The sequence below is a fragment of the Triturus cristatus genome, chromosome 11 (assembly GCF_964204655.1).
Source record: "Triturus cristatus chromosome 11, aTriCri1.1, whole genome shotgun sequence".
NCBI classification, from domain to species: domain Eukaryota; kingdom Metazoa; phylum Chordata; class Amphibia; order Caudata; family Salamandridae; genus Triturus; species Triturus cristatus.
Window position 1 is genome coordinate 96,826,295 of NC_140594.1, and position 20,684 is coordinate 96,846,978.

At 48.8% G+C, this 20,684-nt stretch overlaps 1 protein-coding gene across 1 annotated transcript in view; it reads right to left on the reverse strand.

The window, feature by feature from the left end:
• LOC146783304 (cofilin-1-like) overlaps positions 1-20,684 on the reverse strand; it is a 112,010-nt gene that overhangs the window by 59,857 nt on the left and 31,469 nt on the right. Inside the window, exon 3 of the mRNA XM_085636314.1 lies at positions 12,305-12,381. Within this exon, the coding sequence (XP_085492440.1) occupies positions 12,305-12,381 (77 nt within the window). The remainder of the gene's footprint in view (positions 1-12,304; positions 12,382-20,684) is intronic.

Consider the following 20,684-nt stretch of genomic DNA (forward strand, 5'->3'; position numbering starts at 1 on the left):
GTACGCTTACGGTACGCTTACGGCAAAAGTACGCATGCGCGTAAAAAAGACATCCGCTTGCGCGCATGCGCATAACAGTCACTCCCCGACACTTCCGCGTAACGTGCGCGTGTAGCGTACACGCGTACGCGTCCCACGCGGAGTACGCGCGGCTACGCAAATTGCGTAACTATACGCAAACAGCGTAGATAAATTACGGACATTGCGTAAACCGTACGCTTACCATAAGCTTACAGTACGCGTACTAAAAAAAATTTTAAAAAAAGGAAAAAATGTATTGCTAATAAATTTTACCTCTTTATTTTATAAAATATATTAAAAAAACATATTATAGAATTTCAAAAATTTAGCCATAGTCTTTAAAAAAGGATAGAAAATTAAAATAAAAATATGTTTAAAAAAATAGAAGAAAAAAAAAAAGTTAGCATTTAAAAAACCTTGCAAATTCACTGAAAAAACCATGGGTTTCACACACGTTATAGTTAGGAATTAGCATTTAAAAAACCTTGCAAATTCACTGAAAAAACCATGGGTTTCACACACGTTATAGTTAGGAATTAGCATTTAAAAAACCTTAGAAATTCAATGAAAAAACCAAAGGTTTCACACATGTTATAGTTAGCTGGACATTTCACTCGTAAAAAACCAATGAAATTCCCCCGTTATAGTTAGTTCAGCTAACTATAACTCGCGCGCCCGCAATGCACTGCTGATGACGTCACATATTACTCATAAAGACACTATTGAGACAGTCATTCACTCACTAACACACCCATACACTCACTCATCCACCCATAGAGTCCTGCACACATGCTGTCTTCAACACATACAAAGAGTGAGTCATTCATTCATGCACCTATGCACTACGTAATACCCCCCACCGAACCATACAGACACTCAGACACTCATACTGATACTCAAAAAACCAACTAATAATCTATATAAACACTCATGTAGCTACTCACCAACCCATGCAGCCACTTATACACAAAGTGAGAGACTGATACAGATATTTACATATTTAAACATTACTCACTAAGCCATGTATTCACTATGATACACTTAATCAGTCAGTTACACAATCAATTTTTCAAAAACAAATCATTCATTTAGACACTTATATACCCATTTATTCTTCCATCGACCTTGAGATATACATATATAAAACATATTTAATTTTCAGAAACACACACATTCACTGGATGATGTCATCAGTGATGTCATCAGTGATGTCATTTGAGATGTCATCAGTGATGTCATGAGTGATGTCACTGACCATGTCATGAGTGATGTAATATGTGACGTCATCAGCAGTGCATTGCGGGCGCGCGAGTTATAGTTAGCTGAACTGTTGGAAAACGAGGCAGCATCTGTGAGGCCTACACAAATAACATGACTACATTTGTCCTTCACTGGGAACCAAACACCCAATTGTAGCGCCTGACTCTCAGAGGGTAGCGTTGCAGAGCAGTCTGAGGCTTACTCAAGGGAGGTGGTATGGACTAGTAATCGCCATTTGCAGGTGCACAAAAATAACACTCAATAATTGATTGTCCAGTCTGTACTTTGCTTTATAAAAGTAAGAGTACATTTATTAAACACACACACCACTCAATACTATGCACCAATTTACAAATATACATAAGCTGTTGGAATTACTTTGTGACATTGCATAACATCTCCACCCCTCCCGCAGGGGGGGGGTGGGGTCTAGTACCACCACTCCCATGTATGCACATCAACTTGCCCTCAATGCAGTTAGTTGAACATAACCTGGAGCGAGGGCCCTGCGCACTGGCACCATCCCAGTGGCGACCCACCCCATTACCTCAACAAGCATTAAAAAGGGGTAAACCTGCCTTGGTGACACATGACCCTGACTGAGCATCTCCTACTGACCATAAAGTATGCACCTCTATATCTTAAGGGCTAGCAGTCTGGGGTCTTCACCTAAGCACAGCAGCAAGAATCCATGTTTACGCACACTTTAGAATGACAGTACTCATCACCTTGGTTGATCATTTGAATGCATTGCAATTACAGCCTCTAAAGGCATCACAGATGAAATCACAGGATTGCGCATATACAGCCAGACACCCTAGCAGGACTGTCTGGCAACATAGCCCCACTTGGCTTATGACATCTCCTTACACATGCGACTTACAGTCCCTTCAAAAGAAGTACTCCTGGCAACTACACTTCTCCTTCTCACTTTAAAAGGAATCACAGGTAAAAACATGGGATTACGTAAATACAGCCAGATCCCCTAGCAGGAAGGTCCAGCAACATAACTCCATTTAGCTTAACATCACCTTACACATATACTTCACTTTACACATGTGACTTTCAGTCCACCTAAAAAGAAATAACCGATAGTAAATGCATTTCGGTGCAATTACACCACTTCACCTCCAGGGGATGCCCTTCTCCAGACATCCCCCAACTCAGCCCTTCAATCCGTGATGCACTTCATAGTACACCCTCAGCTGTAGAACATAAGTTCCAGCCTAGAAGGTGTTAAAGGCTGGCTGAGTCCTGAAGGGGTTATTCTTTCAGATGCCCCGTGAAACTTAGGGGTGGACTGTTCTTCTTTATGCTGGGGGAGACTGCGGGGCTCCTGCAGCCCCCCTGCACCCCTTTTCACACGTGAGGGTGACCCCCTCCTCTGGGCACCAAAATGGCAGACTTCTTCGTGCTGTGGGGGGGAAGACTGGCCTCTCCAGCGGCTCCCCCAGCACCTTTTCACAAGTGAGGGTGACCCCTCTCCTCTGGGGGCCACAAAGCACCAAAACAGCAGATTTCCAAATTCCTGGCGAGGCATTATGGGGCACTTCATGCTCCTCTTTACCAGCCCCCGCCACTGGGAACACTCTCCTCTTCCCTCAGGGTCTCTGATTCAGCAGGGTGCTGTCCTCACTGGCTCCCTGCGCCAGCCTCTCGCCAGGCTCTCCTTCTGGGACTCTGTTCTCCCTGCGCAGAGGCCCCTGCTTCTGTGCACCAGTCCTGGGCCCTTCTTCTGGTGCTGATAGGGTCCTGGGGGCAGTCAGGGGGTCTCTCCTTCCAACTGCCCATTGCGCCAGGCTCCAGCACCTTCAGCCTCAGCCGAGCACACCCCAGAGAGCCCTTCTCTTCCTATGCAAGCACTTTTTAAAAGTTGAGTAGGGGGCTGGCAGGAATTCTCTGTTGGTCCTATCAAACAGCTACACATCACGTCCCTGCCCCGGCTCCCTCCTTCTTGTCCAGCCTCTGAGCTTGTTCAATAATGGCGTCGTCCAGGGTTTCTGGACACATGTCTGAAGCCTCATCCCCCACACTGCCTTCCCTCCTTGTGCAGCCTGGTGCCTGGCACCCAGTGACAGCTGCTAATTGATGAACCTGCATCCCCTCCCATCTTCTCTTCAGGGAGAGGAGGCCCTTGCTTGTGGAAGAAAGGTTATCAATCCATCCAGCTGAGGTCAGCCCTCAGCCTGGGTCTGGTCCTGGCTGGCTCACAGAAATATGACAGTTCTGGATGACCCAAAAGCAGTACAAATATGACTTTGGACTCTGCAGAATACTTGATTCACCTCCAATACAATGGACTTTAGTGCATGTCTGGAAACTGTAGGCCTTGTGGAAGTTAATTTAGCCATGGGCCCCACATTCCCTTAGGGAAATAATGAAGTGAAAACACAGTAAAACACACTGACTTTCCCTGGCATGTCATGTCTCTTTCCAGCGTATAAAGCCTATTCCATATCACCACCTAATACTGCATAAGTCCTGCCACACCATTCACTTTGTAGCTGCTCCTGGACTGCGCACTCTAGGAATCTCCCCTGCGCAGCCCGTACACGTGTGCACACGCATGTACACATGTGTCTGCATGTAACCAGCCCGGTGTCCCTTACTCCAGCTGCTGCGCAGTGGCCTGGTCAAGCCAGGGGAACACCAGTAAAATCCCCATGCAGTCTCTTACATCCTGAGTTCACTGTGGGTGAGTCCCAACTTATGAGGCTCCCCCACAGTAAAAGCTCAACAATTAGGTGCTCAAAAAAGCAAAAAATCCGGCCGGCCCATAGTGTCAGAACCACCTTCTAACACACGCCGCGCCCAGCTGATTCCTACAGGGAAGAAGTAGCCACTCTACATGGGTATACTTCCCGTAGTCAGCGATAACTAGTTATAAGGGGTTCTGACCAGACCCCCCTTACTGACCAGTTATCCGCTTAGACCACCTACTCCTCCCATCCATGAAATCTCCACCCATGACAGGGATCCCAGACTACCCTAAGAACCCTCCGGGCTCTAGGTTAGATACCTCTAGGTCACTCATGGTCTACATGGACTCAGCCTAACTATGCTCACCTTTGCCCTTGGGCATGCAACACTATGCCTACCACTTCTCTGGACAAGGGTCCAGTGCCTCAGCACCGATGCGGTCTTCTGGGATAGGTCTAAATCCCATCCCCTGGGTCACTAGCTGGTCTCCCTTCCAGAGTTTGTTCCAACCAGTACCCTCTCTCCGTTTGGTCCTTGCACCGAAAAGATGCAATCTCTCTGGACCCTCACCCACAGCCTGCCGCTGAGGTAATTCTGCTGCCACCACCCTTTCGGGATGACTGTCTTCCCTAAAGAAAGCACAGCCACGTGTGCTTCCCCACACAGAAAAGCACCCTTTGGCCACTGGCCTGGCTCCCTGATAGGACCTCAGACCGGCCTCACCACCACACTGGCAGTGCCAGGGAGGAACACTGAGGGTGCCTCATCAGACATCCTACAGCTCATTCCCCCCGTCAGTAGCTCCACCCGGAAACTACCCCAGGAACCTAGACCCCTTCCTTGTTCTCCGCTGCGAGAACAGGGCCTATGTACCCTTCCCTCCGAGAGGTGCGCTCTCCTCCCGGAGTACCCTTAGAGAGCCTGTGGGCCCCGAGTTAGCTAGACCCAGGCCCACCTCTCATGGCTCTCCCCGGTCTCCCTGCAGCGCCTTGGGAGACCGCCCAGGGACCTACATGGTCCCTAGATGGCCTGCACCACCCCTTATGAAGAGCAGGGTCCCTTCACTTAAGATAGGCCCCACCTGCCTTCAGGGTAGTACTACCACTCTCAGCCAGGGACCCTAAAGATCCCGGCTAGGCCTGCACCACCCCTTCACGAAACACAGGGTCCCTTCACTTAAGATAGGCCCCACCTGTGTTCAGGGTGGTACTACCTGACAGAAGTCCACCTCCTGCCTCCAGCTGGGGGAACACCCCCATGCTCTTGGTCCTTGGGTCCAAGTCCCACAGGACCTACCTGACTGGTTACCGGCTAGGCCTCGCCACAGCCACCACTATAGGTTCCACCACTAACCCTTCCCCTGGAAACTAGGGAGCACATCGCCCCCACTCAGATCTCCACTGGGTCAGTTACCTAGCCCACCTAGGGTACCTAGGGGCTACCACTACACACCATGACTCAAGAACTACCCTCCTTGGGGGCCACCCACTACCAGGGGCCACCCCTGGGTTGCTCACCTCCCCACCAGTTAACCTGGGGGACCTGCCGGACACTCAACTCTACCACACCCTCCTCCCACTCTGGGAAAAGTTTCTTGGGGTCCCCCACCATGGGAACCCCTGGGGCGCTACTACCCGGGGTAAAGAAACCTCCTGCCCCACCCTTCCAGTGGTTTTGGCCTGCGCCATTAGCAAGAAACTTCCAGTGGGGGAAGGATATCTGGGGCCCCTCCTTAGGAAACCCTCCCTGCCCTTAAAAAGTGCGGGAACCTCCCAGGACCCCTACTTCTCCTGTCCCCCTTGAAGGTCAATCCACCCCTACACCCCCACCTGTGATGTAGGTATCAGTTGCTGTCCCTATCTCTTGAGGAGACACCCTCCTCATGCAGGTGTAGTGTATGTAGTGTTAGGGTTCAAATGTGTACAATATGGCTCAGAACATTTGTATGCAATCATTTCCTGGAAAGCACCATCCCGCTAGCACATTATAATCAACATAGCGCGGTCATATCAATACAGCTTACATTTAAACCATAATAACTTCACATGACACATATGGGCGCGGGGCTTTCCTTTCCCATACATTTAGTTCACATAACCAAAACGTTGAACCTTTCTCAGAGCCTTGCGCTCTTCCATTTGCTCATTGCTGCATAGGTTATGTGTGGCAAAACTGGACTTATCAAATGCTATAAATGCACACCGGAATGGGATACTATGTTTCCCGCCGCTAGACACCAATGTTGGAAAACGAGGCAGCATCTGTGAGGCCTACACAAATAACATGACTACATTTGTCCTTCACTGGGAACCAAACACCCAATTGTAGCGCCTGACTCTCAGAGGGTAGCGTTGCAGAGCAGTCTGAGGCTTACTCAAGGGAGGTGGTATGGGCTAGTAATCGCCATTTGCAGGTGCACAAAAATAACACTCAATAATTGATTGTCCAGTCTGTACTTTGCTTTATAAAAGTAAGAGTACATTTATTAAACACACACACCACTCAATACTATGCACCAATTTACAAATATACATAAGCTGTTGGAATTACTTTGTGACATTGCATAACATCTCCACCCCTCCCGCAGGGGGGGGGTGGGGTCTAGTACCACCACTCCCATGTATGCACATCAACTTGCCCTCAATGCAGTTAGTTGAACATAACCTGGAGCGAGGGCCCTGCGCACTGGCACCATCCCAGTGGCGACCCACCCCATTACCTCAACAAGCATTAAAAAGGGGTAAACCTGCCTTGGTGACACATGACCCTGACTGAGCATCTCCTACTGACCATAAAGTATGCACCTCTATATCTTAAGGGCTAGCAGTCTGGGGTCTTCACCTAAGCGCAGCAGCAAGAATCCATGTTTACGCACACTTTAGAATGACAGTACTCATCACCTTGGTTGATCATTTGAATGCATTGCAATTACAGCCTCTAAAGGCATCACAGATGAAATCACAGGATTGCGCATATACAGCCAGACACCCTAGCAGGACTGTCTGGCAACATAGCCCCACTTGGCTTATGACATCTCCTTACACATGCGACTTACAGTCCCTTCAAAAGAAGTACTCCTGGCAACTACACTTCTCCTTCTCACTTTAAAAGGAATAACAGGTAAAAACATGGGATTACGTAAATACAGCCAGACCCCCTAGCAGGAAGGTCCAGCAACATAACTCCATTTAGCTTAACATCACCTTACACATATACTTCACTTTACACATGTGACTTTCAGTCCACCTAAAAAGAAATAACCGATAGTAAATTCATTTCGGTGCAATTACACCACTTCACCTCCAGGGGATGCCCTTCTCCAGACATCCCCCAACTCAGCCCTTCAATCCGTGATGCACTTCATAGTACACCCTCAGCTGTAGAACATAAGTTCCAGCCTAGAAGGTGTTAAAGGCTGGCTGAGTCCTGAAGGGGTTATTCTTTCAGATGCCCCGTGAAACTTAGGGGTGGACTGTTCTTCTTTATGCTGGGGGAGACTGCGGGGCTCCTGCAGCCCCCCTGCACCCCTTTTCACACGTGAGGGTGACCCCCTCCTCTGGGCACCAAAATGGCAGACTTCTTCGTGCTGTGGGGGGGAAGACTGGGCCTCTCCAGCGGCTCCCCCAGCACCTTTTCCCTTTTCACAAGTGAGGGTGACCCCTCTCCTCTGGGGGCCACAAAGCACCAAAACAGCAGATTTCCAAATTCCTGGCGAGGCATTATGGGGCACTTCATGCTCCTCTTTACCAGCCCCCGCCACTGGGAACACTCTCCTCTTCCCTCAGGGCTCTGATTCAGCAGGGTGCTGTCCTCACTGGCTCCCTGCGCCAGCCTCTCGCCAGGCTCTCCTTCTGGGACTCTGTTCTCCCTGCGCAGAGGCCCCTGCTTCTGTGCACCAGTCCTGGGCCCTTCTTCTGGTGCTGATAGGGTCCTGGGGGCAGTCAGGGGGTCTCTCCTTCCAACTGCCCATTGTGCCAGGCTCCAGCACCTTCAGCCTCAGCCGAGCACACCCCAGAGAGCCCTTCTCTTCCTATGCAAGCACTTTTTAAAAGTTGAGTAGGGGGCTGGCAGGAATTCTCTGCTGGTCCTATCAAACAGCTACACATCACGTCCCTGCCCCGGCTCCCTCCTTCTTGTCCAGCCTCTGAGCTTGTTCAATAATGGCGTCGTCCAGGGTTTCTGGACACATGTCTGAAGCCTCATCCCCCACACTGCCTTCCCTCCTTGTGCAGCCTGGTGCCTGGCACCCAGTGACAGCTGCTAATTGATGAACCTGCATCCCCTCCCATCTTCTCTTCAGGGAGAGGAGGCCCTTGCTTGTGGAAGAAAGGTTATCAATCCATCCAGCTGAGGTCAGCCCTCAGCCTGGGTCTGGTCCTGGCTGGCTCACAGAAATATGACAGTTCTGGATGACCCAAAAGCAGTACAAATATGACTTTGGACTCTGCAGAATACTTCGTTTCACCTCCAATACAATGGACTTTAGTGCATGTCTGGAAACTGTAGGCCTTGTGGAAGTTAATTTAGCCATGGGCCCCACATTCCCTTAGGGAAATAATGAAGTGAAAACACAGTAAAACACACTGACTTTCCCTGGCATGTCATGTCTCTTTCCAGCGTATAAAGCCTATTCCATATCACCACCTAATACTGCATAAGTCCTGCCACACCATTCACTTTGTAGCTGCTCCTGGACTGCGCACTCTAGGAATCTCCCCTGCGCAGCCCGTACACGTGTGCACACGCATGTACACATGTGTCTGCATGTAACCAGCCCGGTGTCCCTTACTCCAGCTGCTGCGCAGTGGCCTGGTCAAGCCAGGGGAACACCAGTAAAATCCCCATGCAGTCTCTTACATCCTGAGTTCACTGTGGGTGAGTCCCAACTTATGAGGCTCCCCCACAGTAAAAGCTCAACAATTAGGTGCTCAAAAAAGCAAAAAATCCGGCCGGCCCATAGTGTCAGAACCACCTTCTAACATGAACTAACTATAACGGGGGAATTTCATTGTTTTTTTACGAGTGAAATGTCCAGCTAACTATAACATGTGTGAAACCTTTGGTTTTTTCATTGAATATATATATATATATATATATATATATATATTTTTTTTTTTTTAAATGAAGCCCGTTTTCCATGAAGGAAAACGGTGTGCTTTTAAAAAGAAAATAGTGAAACCTTGAAGTTTCATTTTTTAAGAGTAGCACCAAGCTCTTAAAAAAGATATTGTTATTTGCATTCTCAAAGGGGAAGGAAGGGTGGTAAAGTTTTACTGTTTGGCGACCAAAATTCAGTGGCAAAATAGTAATATATAACATAACAATTCGCTATTTGGAAGGGACGCCCTAAACACGCCCTTTCCAAATACTGAATTGCAAATACAAAATACAATTCGGTACCAAGTTACAGAATAGCACTTTGCATTTTCCACATTTAGAAAAGCATTTTTCTGGTCGCAAACGGCCCGATTGCAGAATAGGGCTCTTTGCAAACGGCCCAATTCACAGATTCGGTCCCTTTGCAAATAGAAACATAATTGTACATCTGGCCCTAGGTACCTGATAGAGCGCCATGAGTTTTTGAAAATTGTAGGGGTGCATCATAATCATGAGTAGTCCGCACCCATATATAATCAAGTGTGGTACTAAACTGATCATTAGTATTGTATGAGTAACAATGAAAATGTGATTGTCATGCTGGGAAATGAATGCCACCCGAGAAAGTAAAGTGACATTTAAATGTGATTCTATAACTTTGTCATTCATTGCAAATGCTTAATGAATTGCTCATGTGTAATGTAATGCATTAGATTTAAATGTGCACTATATTAAAGTCTGCACGTGTAGGAATGATTACTTATATATTGAATATAATGAAATATAGTGCTTACAGATGCAACGTTTATTAATGTGTGTAGTTCTCTGTGTATAGAGGCCTAAACGAATGTCCGTGTTTTGTTATGAAAGGTCTACTCGCGTTCCTTATGTTAGCTGAATTGGGCAGGCCAAAGTATACTTTCCCTGGGAAGGCTCTCATTTGGAGATAGTCAGCGAATTTCATGTGCAGGGAAAGATTTTCCATTCACATGCTTCTATGGCAGGTGTAAGGACACCGTTCTTGTTAGCTAAGACTAAGCTTTGTTTTAGGAGTTAGGTATGGAGGAGAGTTTGCAAAAAGGGTCTCCAGTAATGCAGATAATGAGGAGCCGATACTTTTGGGGCTGAAGGAGCCTGGGACCCAAGGACGTTTCAATTGTTTCTGGATGAGATACAGGTTTTAGTGGAAATTTACCTTCAAGAGGTGTCCAGCCAGAAGAGGTGTTACGGAGGCGTGTCTTCCAGGTTGTGCATTTTGTATTAGGGGCAGTGCCCCGAGGGATGAGCGGCAGAGAAGAGGCATATGAGGGTAGAAGGAAGAGATCGATACTGTGGAAGGAGACTTAGAGATGAAGCAGTAGTTTTGGCTTCTGTCCCTTTCAACGTGAGTGTACTTCTTAGGAAGTCTTCACGCGCTGACACCTTTTCTTGTTCCATTGGGAGATGCTAAGTAGGGATACCACCTTAGCGGTCGAGTAGGGACAAACTAATTAATTTCTTTGAAGACTGATTTAGAAATTGGAGCAGTTATCTTTTGTTCGATGTTTTTAGAGTTCCTTAATCTTTTTATTCTTCATCGAATTAGGTTGTTGCGTGGATTAAAATTTGTATTAGTGCCCATGTACTTTCTTAACCTCGTCATGAGGTGCTTGTATGTCTAGTTATTTTTGGCTTTGTAATAAATCCCCTAAACTTTAACTCAGAGTTAGTGATTCTTCAGTGTCGGAATTGACTGGTCATTTAATAATCTGAATGAGTTGCTTCTCTCCCCTTTACACTTCACAGCAGGTAAAAAGGTCCAGTCGGCCGAGGATTCTTAAGAATGGTAAGAGATGGTGAAATAAGATAAGAATCTGGCGTTATCATCCCCTACATACTAATAAACGGCTAGAACACCTCATTAGAATGTGTAGCTGCATATGGGCGATACAGCTAGTTCTTTGGCAAACAGATGTTTTGAGGTCAGGAGCTGGCTGTTCTATTTCAACAGAATAAATTCAATACAGGTGGGTCAGTTCCTACGGTTTCGAGAGACAGAAAATGAAATCAGCTCCACCTGTGGCGTGGAAAGTCACGAACCTCCCACTCAAAGTGTGTTTGTGTCCACCTAGGAGTCAGACGCAGTTTTTTTTTTCCTAGGCTAAGAAAATAGCCACAGCACGTCTGGCTCCTGGTGGCACCCAGAGCCGTCGAAAGATCATCTGGCTCCTTGCCAGGGAACCTGCCTGTGCCCCAGCAAAGAGCCAGATGCTGCTGGTATTTTTTCCTTAAGCCACGAGAAAAAAAAACGAAACATCTGGGTTCTTCTCTTGGCACAAATTTGGGTACCAGAAAGGAGGCAGATACTGGATTTGTAATTATCTCACGAAAACATCCAAAAAGTGTCTGTCTTCATTTTGTGCACAAATGTAGCTAGTTCTCACGAGGCATTTTTGGACAGAAACATTTTGAGTCGAAGAAGCAATATGGAACCGAATTGGAAGAGGGGAGTAAAGGGGGGGGGGGAGGAGCTAGAAACAATCCTTATGCATTGCATTCCAATCCTCCCATGCTGGTTCATTTCTTCTCTCGGTGTGTGGCAGGAGCTGTGCTGCTCACCAGGATTTCTCACACCAGCCGGAAAAGGCTCTCAGTCTGTGCCCATGGCTATAGAGAGAGTTGGGGCAGTAACAGCTGCCCATGCCCACCTCCTACAGGCAGACTCACCAGCTTGATCCTTTGATGAACACAGAAGGGGTTAGGGAATCCTCCTAAGCTCATCTATGTGTGACATCACTAATGAGGTCACACAATAATGAGGCAACCCAGAAGGGAGCACTGGGGCCTTGAAGAGATCCAGCACTGGAAAAACTCCCTTGCACTACCCCACAACAAACACGTGCATGCCCCCCAGTCTTTTTGGGAGGTTTGAAAAACAAACAGGCAGCCATGAGCTTTATGCACGTACTAGTCGTGAGAGTCCTGAGGGCTCCTTTTCACAACATAAATGCTGTAGTCACGTGAGTATTCCCATACCTCGAGTTGTCTCACCAGCAGAAAGGATAAGGGTGACTGAGGAGAAAGGCCAGTACACAATTAAGTTAGGACAGATTGATTTTAGACTTTTACATCCAAACAAAATCAATGGTCAAGAAAGAGCTCAACCCTCAGTATGAGTAAGCAAGTCCATCTTCTCCACTGCCACCTTCCCGACTAGCTAGACACCAAAGCTAGAACTGTTCTTTACCTTCAAGCTTCATCCTCAATGCCTCCTTGGCGCCACCGTACATCATTTTATTCTTCATAGGGGCACTGTCTGGATTCCTGAAAAGAAAAGGGCAGAGGGTTGAAATAAGACCAGCTCTGGACATTCACGCGCTTTGTGCAAAGACTGCTGCCTTGAATCCCAAAGGCATAAACATGCAAGACATACAATTGGGAAAAATGTAATAATCGAGCAAACAACTTGGTACAACATCCACTGGTTCACAAACATTTAGGGGACTTGCACCCAATTTAGGGGCAGGACCAGCTTAGACCTCATTTCAACTTGCCTCAGCGTTCCAGGCGACTAGTTCTAATCATTCTCGCAGATAATATAGTTCTGGGCTGTGTTATCGGACATTTAACTAGGTCTCATGAAAAAATCAGCTACAAAGACCGGGTGAGAGGACAGCACAGCAATTGCCTGGCTCGTTGACTGTACCAGTACACATCTGGGTGCTGCCGCTTCACACACAAGCAAGCACGGGCTTGTGTGCCACTTCACAGGGAGGGTGGCAAACTGGAGGGATTCATTTCCGGTATCAAACCCGTCCACCAGACGACAGTCTTTTAGCAGCTCAGAAGCAGCCTGTGGCGAAAATATTAAAGGGACCTTCAGCAGTCAATGAAAGCAGTGAAGCCAAGCCTCAGCTATGCCCCACTGAGAGCGGCCTGTGTCTCTGAGGTCAGGAGTCTAGGCGAGCAGCAAAAGGTGACTTCTGGTAACCAGCTGGGACTCATCAGGGAGGGCAGATGGTCCACAACTGATAGCTACCAAAGGCTGATGGGGCAGTGACTGATAGCTACCAAGGGCTGATGGGGCAGTGACTGATAGTACCAAGGGCTGATGGGGCAGTGACTGATAGCAGCAGAACTACCAAGGGCTGATGAGGCCGTGACTGATAGCAGCAGACCTACCAAGGGCTGATGGGGCAGCGACTGACAGCTACCAAGGGCTGGTGGGGCAGTGCATGATAGCTACAAAGGGCTGATGGGGCAGTGACTGATAGCTACCAAGGGCTGATGGGACAGTGACTGATAGCAGCAGAGCTACCAAGGGCTGATGGGGCAGTGACTGATAGCAGCAGACCTACCAAGGGCTGGCGGGGCAGTGCATGATAGCTACCAAGGGCTGGCGGGGCAGTGCATGATAGCTACCAAGGGCTAATGGGGCAGTGACTGATAGCTACCAAGGGCTGATGGGACAGTGACTGATAGCTACCAAGGGCTGATAGAGCAGTGACTGAAAGCAGCAGAGCTACCAAGGGCTGACAAGGCAGTGACTGATAGCAGCAGAGCTACCAAGGACTGATGGGGCAGTGACTGATAGCAGCAGAGCTACCAAGGACTGATGGGGCAGTGACTGATAGCAGCAGAGCTACCAAGGGCTGATGGGGCAGTGACTGAAAGCAGCAGAGCTACCAAGGGCTAATGGGGCAGTGACTAATAGCTATCAAGGGCTGATGAGGCAGTGACTGATAGCTACCAAGGGCTGATAGAGCAGTGACTGAAAGCAGCAGAGCTACCAAGGGCTGACAAGGCAGTGACAGGTAGCTAACAAGGGCTGATGGAGCAGTGACTGATAGCACCAAGGACTGATGAGACAGTGACTGATAGTACCAAGGGCTGATGGGGCAGTGACTGATAGCAGCAGAACTACCAAGGGCTGATGAGGCCGTGACTGATAGCAGCAGACCTACCAAGGGCTGATGGGGCAGCGACTGACAGCTACCAAGGGCTGGTGGGGCAGTGCATGATAGCTACCAAGGGCTGATGGGGCAGCGACTGATAGCTACCAAGGGCTGATGGGGCAGTGACTGACAGCTACCAAGGGCTGGTGGGGCAGTGCATGATAGCTACCAAGGGCTGATGGGGCAGTGACTGATAGCTACCAAGGGCTGATGGGACAGTGACTGATAGCAGCAGAGCTACCAAGGGCTGATGGGGCAGTGACTGATAGCAGCAGACCTACCAAGGGCTGATGAGGCAGTGACCGATAGCTACCAAGGGCTGGCGGGGCAGTGCATGATAGCTACCAAGGGCTAATGGGGCAGTGACTAATAGCTACCAAGGGCTGATGAGGCAGTGACTGATAGCTACCAAGGGCTGATAGAGCAGTGACTGAAAGCAGCAGAGCTACCAAGGGCTGACAAGGCAGTGACTGATAGCTACCAAGGGCTGACGGGGCAGTGACTGATAGCACCAAGGACTGATGGGGCAGTGACTGATAGCAGCAGAGCTACCAAGGGCTGATGGGGCAGTGACTGAAAGCAGCAGAGCTACCAAGGGCTAATGGGGCAGTGACTAATAGCTACCAAGGGCTGATGGGGCAGTGACTGATAGCTACCAAGGGCTGATGGGGCAGTGCATGATAGCTACGAAGGTCTGATGGGGCAGTGACTGATAGCTACCAAGGGCTGATGAGGCAGTAGCTGAAAGCAGTAGAGCTACCAAGGACTGACGAGGCAGTGACTGACAGCTGCCAAGGGCTCACGGGGCAGTTAGTGATAGCTGCCAACGGCTGACGGGGCAGTGACTGATAGCTACCAAGGGCTGATAGAGCAGTGACTGAAAGCAGCAGAGCTACCAAGGGCTGACAAGGCAGTGACTGATAGCAGCAGAGCTACCAAGGACTGATGGGGCAGTGACTGATAGCAGCAGAGCTACCAAGGACTGATGGGGCAGTGACTGATAGCAGCAGAGCTACCAAGGGCTGATGGGGCAGTGACTGAAAGCAGCAGAGCTACCAAGGGCTAATGGGGCAGTGACTAATAGCTATCAAGGGCTGATGAGGCAGTGACTGATAGCTACCAAGGGCTGATAGAGCAGTGACTGAAAGCAGCAGAGCTACCAAGGGCTGACAAGGCAGTGACAGGTAGCTAACAAGGGCTGATGGAGCAGTGACTGATAGCACCAAGGACTGATGAGACAGTGACTGATAGTACCAAGGGCTGATGGGGCAGTGACTGATAGCAGCAGAACTACCAAGGGCTGATGAGGCCGTGACTGATAGCAGCAGACCTACCAAGGGCTGATGGGGCAGCGACTGACAGCTACCAAGGGCTGGTGGGGCAGTGCATGATAGCTACCAAGGGCTGATGGGGCAGTGACTGATAGCTACCAAGGGCTGATGGGGCAGCGACTGATAGCTACCAAGGGCTGATGGGGCAGTGACTGACAGCTACCAAGGGCTGGTGGGGCAGTGCATGATAGCTACCAAGGGCTGATGGGGCAGTGACTGATAGCTACCAAGGGCTGATGGGACAGTGACTGATAGCAGCAGAGCTACCAAGGGCTGATGGGGCAGTGACTGATAGCAGCAGACCTACCAAGGGCTGATGAGGCAGTGACCGATAGCTACCAAGGGCTGGCGGGGCAGTGCATGATAGCTACCAAGGGCTAATGGGGCAGTGACTAATAGCTACCAAGGGCTGATGAGGCAGTGACTGATAGCTACCAAGGGCTGATAGAGCAGTGACTGAAAGCAGCAGAGCTACCAAGGGCTGACAAGGCAGTGACTGATAGCTACCAAGGGCTGACGGGGCAGTGACTGATAGCACCAAGGACTGATGGGGCAGTGACTGATAGCAGCAGAGCTACCAAGGGCTGATGGGGCAGTGACTGAAAGCAGCAGAGCTACCAAGGGCTAATGGGGCAGTGACTAATAGCTACCAAGGGCTGATGGGGCAGTGACTGATAGCTACCAAGGGCTGATGGGGCAGTGCATGATAGCTACGAAGGTCTGATGGGGCAGTGACTGATAGCTACCAAGGGCTGATGAGGCAGTAGCTGAAAGCAGTAGAGCTACCAAGGACTGACGAGGCAGTGACTGACAGCTGCCAAGGGCTCACGGGGCAGTTAGTGATAGCTGCCAACGGCTGACGGGGCAGTGACTGATAGCTACCAAGGGCTGACGGGGCAGTGACTGACAGCTACCAAGGGCTCACTGGGCAGTGACTGATAGCTACCAAGGGCTGACGGTGCAGTGACTGATAGCTACCAAGGGCTGAAGGGGCAGTGGCTGACAGCTACCAACGGGGCAGTGACTGATAGCTACCAAGGGCTGATGAGGCAGTGGCTGAAAGCATCAGAGCTCCCAAGGGCTGATGGGGCAGTGACTGACAGCTACCAAGGGCTCACAAGGCAGTGACTGATAGCACCAAGGACTGCCGGGGCAGTGACTGATAGCAGCAGAGCTACCAAGGGCTGATGGGGCAGTGACTGACAGCTACCAAGGGCTCACGGGGCAGTGAGTGATAGCTACTAAGGGCTGACGGGGCAGTGACTGATAGCTACCAAGGGCTGGTGGGGCAGTGACTGACAGCTACCAAGGGCTGTCAGGGCAGTGACTGATAGCTACCAAGGGCTGACGGGGCAGTGACTGACAGCTACCAAGGTCTCACGGGGCAGTGACTGATAGCTACCAACGGCTGACGGGGCAGTGACTGATAGCTACCAAGGGCTGACGGGGCAGTGACTGAAAGCAGCAGAGCTACCAAGGGCTGACGGGGCAGTGACTGACAGCTACCAAGGGCTGATGGGACAGTGACTGAAAGCAGCAGAGCTACTCAGGGCTGATGGGGCAGTGAATGATAGCTAACACGGGCTGATGGAGCAGTGACTGATAGCACCAAGGACTGATGAGACAGTGACTGATAGCTACCAAGGGCTGATGGGGCAGTGCATGATAGCTACGAAGGTCTGATAGGGCAGTGACTGATAGCTACCAAGGGCTCACGGGGCAGTGACTGATAGCTACCACGGGCTGATGAGTCAGTAGCTGAAAGCAGCAGAGCTACCAAGGACTGACGGGGCAGTGACTGACAGCTACCAAGGGCTGACGGGGCAGTGACTGACAGCTACCAAGGGCTCACGGGGCTGTGACTGATAGCTACCAAGGGCTGACGGGGCAGTGACTGATAGCTACCAAGGGCTGACGGGGCAGTGACTGACAGCTACCAACGGGGCAGTGACTGATAGCTACCAAGGGCTGATGGGGGAGTGACTGACAGCTACCAAGGGCTGCCTGGGCAGTGACTGATAGCTAAGGGCTGATGGGGCAGTGACTGATAGCTAAGGGCTCATGGGGCAGTGACTGGGAGCTACCAAGGGCTGACTGGGAAGTGACTGATAGCTACCAAGGTCTGATGGCGCTGTGGCTGATAGCTACCAAGGGCTGACAGGGCAGTGACTGATAGCTACCAAGGGCTCACGGGGCAGTGACTGATAGCTACCAAAGGCTGATGGGGCAGTAACTGATAGCTACTAAGGGCTGATGGGCCAGTGACTGATACCTGCCAAGGGCTGATGGGGCAGTGACTGATAACTGCCAAGGGCTGATGGGGCAGTGACTGAAAGCTATCAAGGGCTGATGGGGGGGTGCTCCTTGAGGTGCAAAATAGGAAGATAATGGAGGACAGAAGTCATTCAAATGTGATCAAGAGTAGTCAGGGTAGCCATCTCTACGCATTCAAGTAATTCCTGCAGAGCTTCTTATATACCCCAACAGGTGAAGCAGTGAAGTGAACAGGGTGGATACCAATGCATTGGCAGAGGTTTGAGTACAGTAGCCTCCAATGCATTTGATAAATGCAATCTGATAGTACACAGAATCACAACTTCATAGATCACAACTTGACTATGGGCCACTGATATCTAACACCACAGACCTGTTGCATCTACTCATCACGTTTTCTTGCCAAATAAGGCTACTGAAGACCAAAGCCAGCAATTCAATCTAAGGATTCAATCCATCTGCTAGTCACCTCGTACAACCATGACCTTCTCTACCTGGGCACAGCAATGGCCATTGCAAACTCTTGCTAAAGAGATGCCACTCTTCTATAGTCACCCTATGCCAGGCTTCTCCGAGGACCTCCTGAGCGACATAAATTCAGCTCTTCTGTGAGCAGTCCAGCCTACCATATTAGAAACTTTACTTAGTTGAATTCCTATATGTACAACAAAATTGACAAGCCTGCATTCAAGAAATATGTATTTGTAGAAACCATATGCTGATGTCAATAGAAAACTGGTTTAATTTCGAAAATATATCTAAAGCGGATATTTGAGTGATAAACCTTGTGTGTTGGGCAGGCATATTAAGTGTGACAAACTGAATGTTTGTTTTCAGGCAAAAACACAAACTGTGCTTTCTACATGTAGCTGATGGAGATCGCCCAGGGAGACAAGTGGCATCCATACACTTCCCCTGAGCTACTTTTATCCTCCTAGTCCAGTGATAGAGAGAATGGAAAGTGTGTATAATAAGTGGGAAATGAGACCATAGACCAAGAATCCATTAAACACACGCTGGGGACTTGAAACCATTTCGCCGTTCAATATTCCTGTCAGTAACAGATTTAGCCCCAGATTTAGCCCTCTAGACCTGGTTGATTGACTAAACCCTTACCTTAATCATCAGGAACGCATGGATAACCAGCCAGTTGAGCCCCAAAATTGTGAAAGCCTGGCGCTCCTAGAACAGCCTCTTGAGAAAGATGATGAGGCCACATTTGTAGTTGGTATCTGTGGCGCTCCTGTTAAAACACCTGGGGAATATTACCGTATTACACTGGGACGGGCGGGGATTTTACATCAAGCTTTACAACAGGAGGGGGACTCTTTGCATATACAGACTAGAACGGTAGAGAAATCACAAAACACTAAGATCTTATCCTGGAACATAGCCGTTCTTACTTCTAAAATGGAACTCCCAGATTGGGGAGACTATATAGATACACATGAGCTATGTCTTTTCCAGGAAACATGGTCAACGACAACATTGTATAGAGTAGGTTATGTTGCATATTGTATCCCAGCCGTTCAGGGGCCCACGGGGAGACCCTCAGGGGGCCTTTGTATCTGGGTTGGCATACACATGGGTTGCACAATCAAGATGGTAGATACCCATTCTCTGGATATCTTATGTATTCTTCTTTCCTTTCACAACTCTCCAAAGAAGGCTATTATTAATATTTATTCTCGCCCAGTGAGGCAGGGACAAACCTCACAGACTTTAGACTGCTTGGCCTCCTTCCTTCCTACTCTACCTGAGTCCGTACATGAAATTATTGAAGGGGACTTCAATTGTCATTTTGAACCTCTTAATGGCATAACTACGACCATTACAAGCGAGGAAGACTCGGCCTGGGCAATACCAGAATGTGGACCCCCCTTGTTCTCCAAATGAATTCTCTTACATTTAATCATCTGCTTAGGGCATGTAATGGTCGCCTCCCCCCGACAGTCCAGGTAATCCTACATTTAATAAACCGGGACAGTCCTCCATAATTGATTATATCCTGGTAGATGTCGAGATATGGTATAGAATATTGGACTTTTCGGTCCAACCTCGATGTGAAAGTGACCACAACCCATTGGTGTTAGATATAGCATGTTCCCAGCCCAAGGTTGATCAGGGTATGTCATTACAATCTGTCCCAAATTTAATTGCAACTGAAGGAGGTAGGAGAGTACAATGGAGAACATTTATACAAGCACCTGAAAAAATGTCCTCCCTCTATCAACAAATTATACAGTTTCTAGAAAACGCATTTGATATCTCAGAAAACAGCCGAGGCTATGAATCCCTGCTAGCGTTTGGTAAGAATTATCAGGATTTGTTTTTAAACTTGGCGGAGTTTTTCTACAATGGGAAAAATAATAATAGGTCTGACCCCAGACCGAACACCCCTGGTATAACAAAGCATGTAAGCAAGCTAAATGCGCTTTGTTATCCGGGATTAAGGATAAGGACAATCTATGTATCAAAGTAATTAGGGCGCACTACAAAAAAACCCTAGCTGAAGCCAAAGCAGTGTGGGAGATTGAAAAATGGGAAGCAATTAAGAAAGCTTTAGATGATAGAGATATGAGAGGATTTTGAAACCTAGTAAAAACTGGTAAATCCGAAGGCAACTCAGCAATCGAACCAAATTTGGGGGAAGAAGCTTGGAGATCCCATTTTAAATCTTTATATTTAAGGCCTTTAGAAGGAGATGTAGTTGCAAGGGCACCAGTTATTGAACGAATTCCCCTAAACACTCCTCCACCTCTCTGCACATTGACAGAGGTTTTTTTGGCGCTGGCTAAATTGCTACCAAACAAGGCACCAGGGCTGGATAGAATCCCTGGCGATCTGTTTAGGAATGAACAAACAGTATGGGCACCCAATCTACGGATCAGATGGCACAGAAACCATTCCTATATATAAAAAAGGCTCACCCCTCAACCCAGCAAATTATTGGACAATAAGCCTCATTGATGTTACCCGAAAGATATTTGCCCGGGTTCTCCTAGGTCGATTGGAATCATGGATGGAAGAGATGAATATCTTAACTACTTTACAAGCTGGCTTTAGG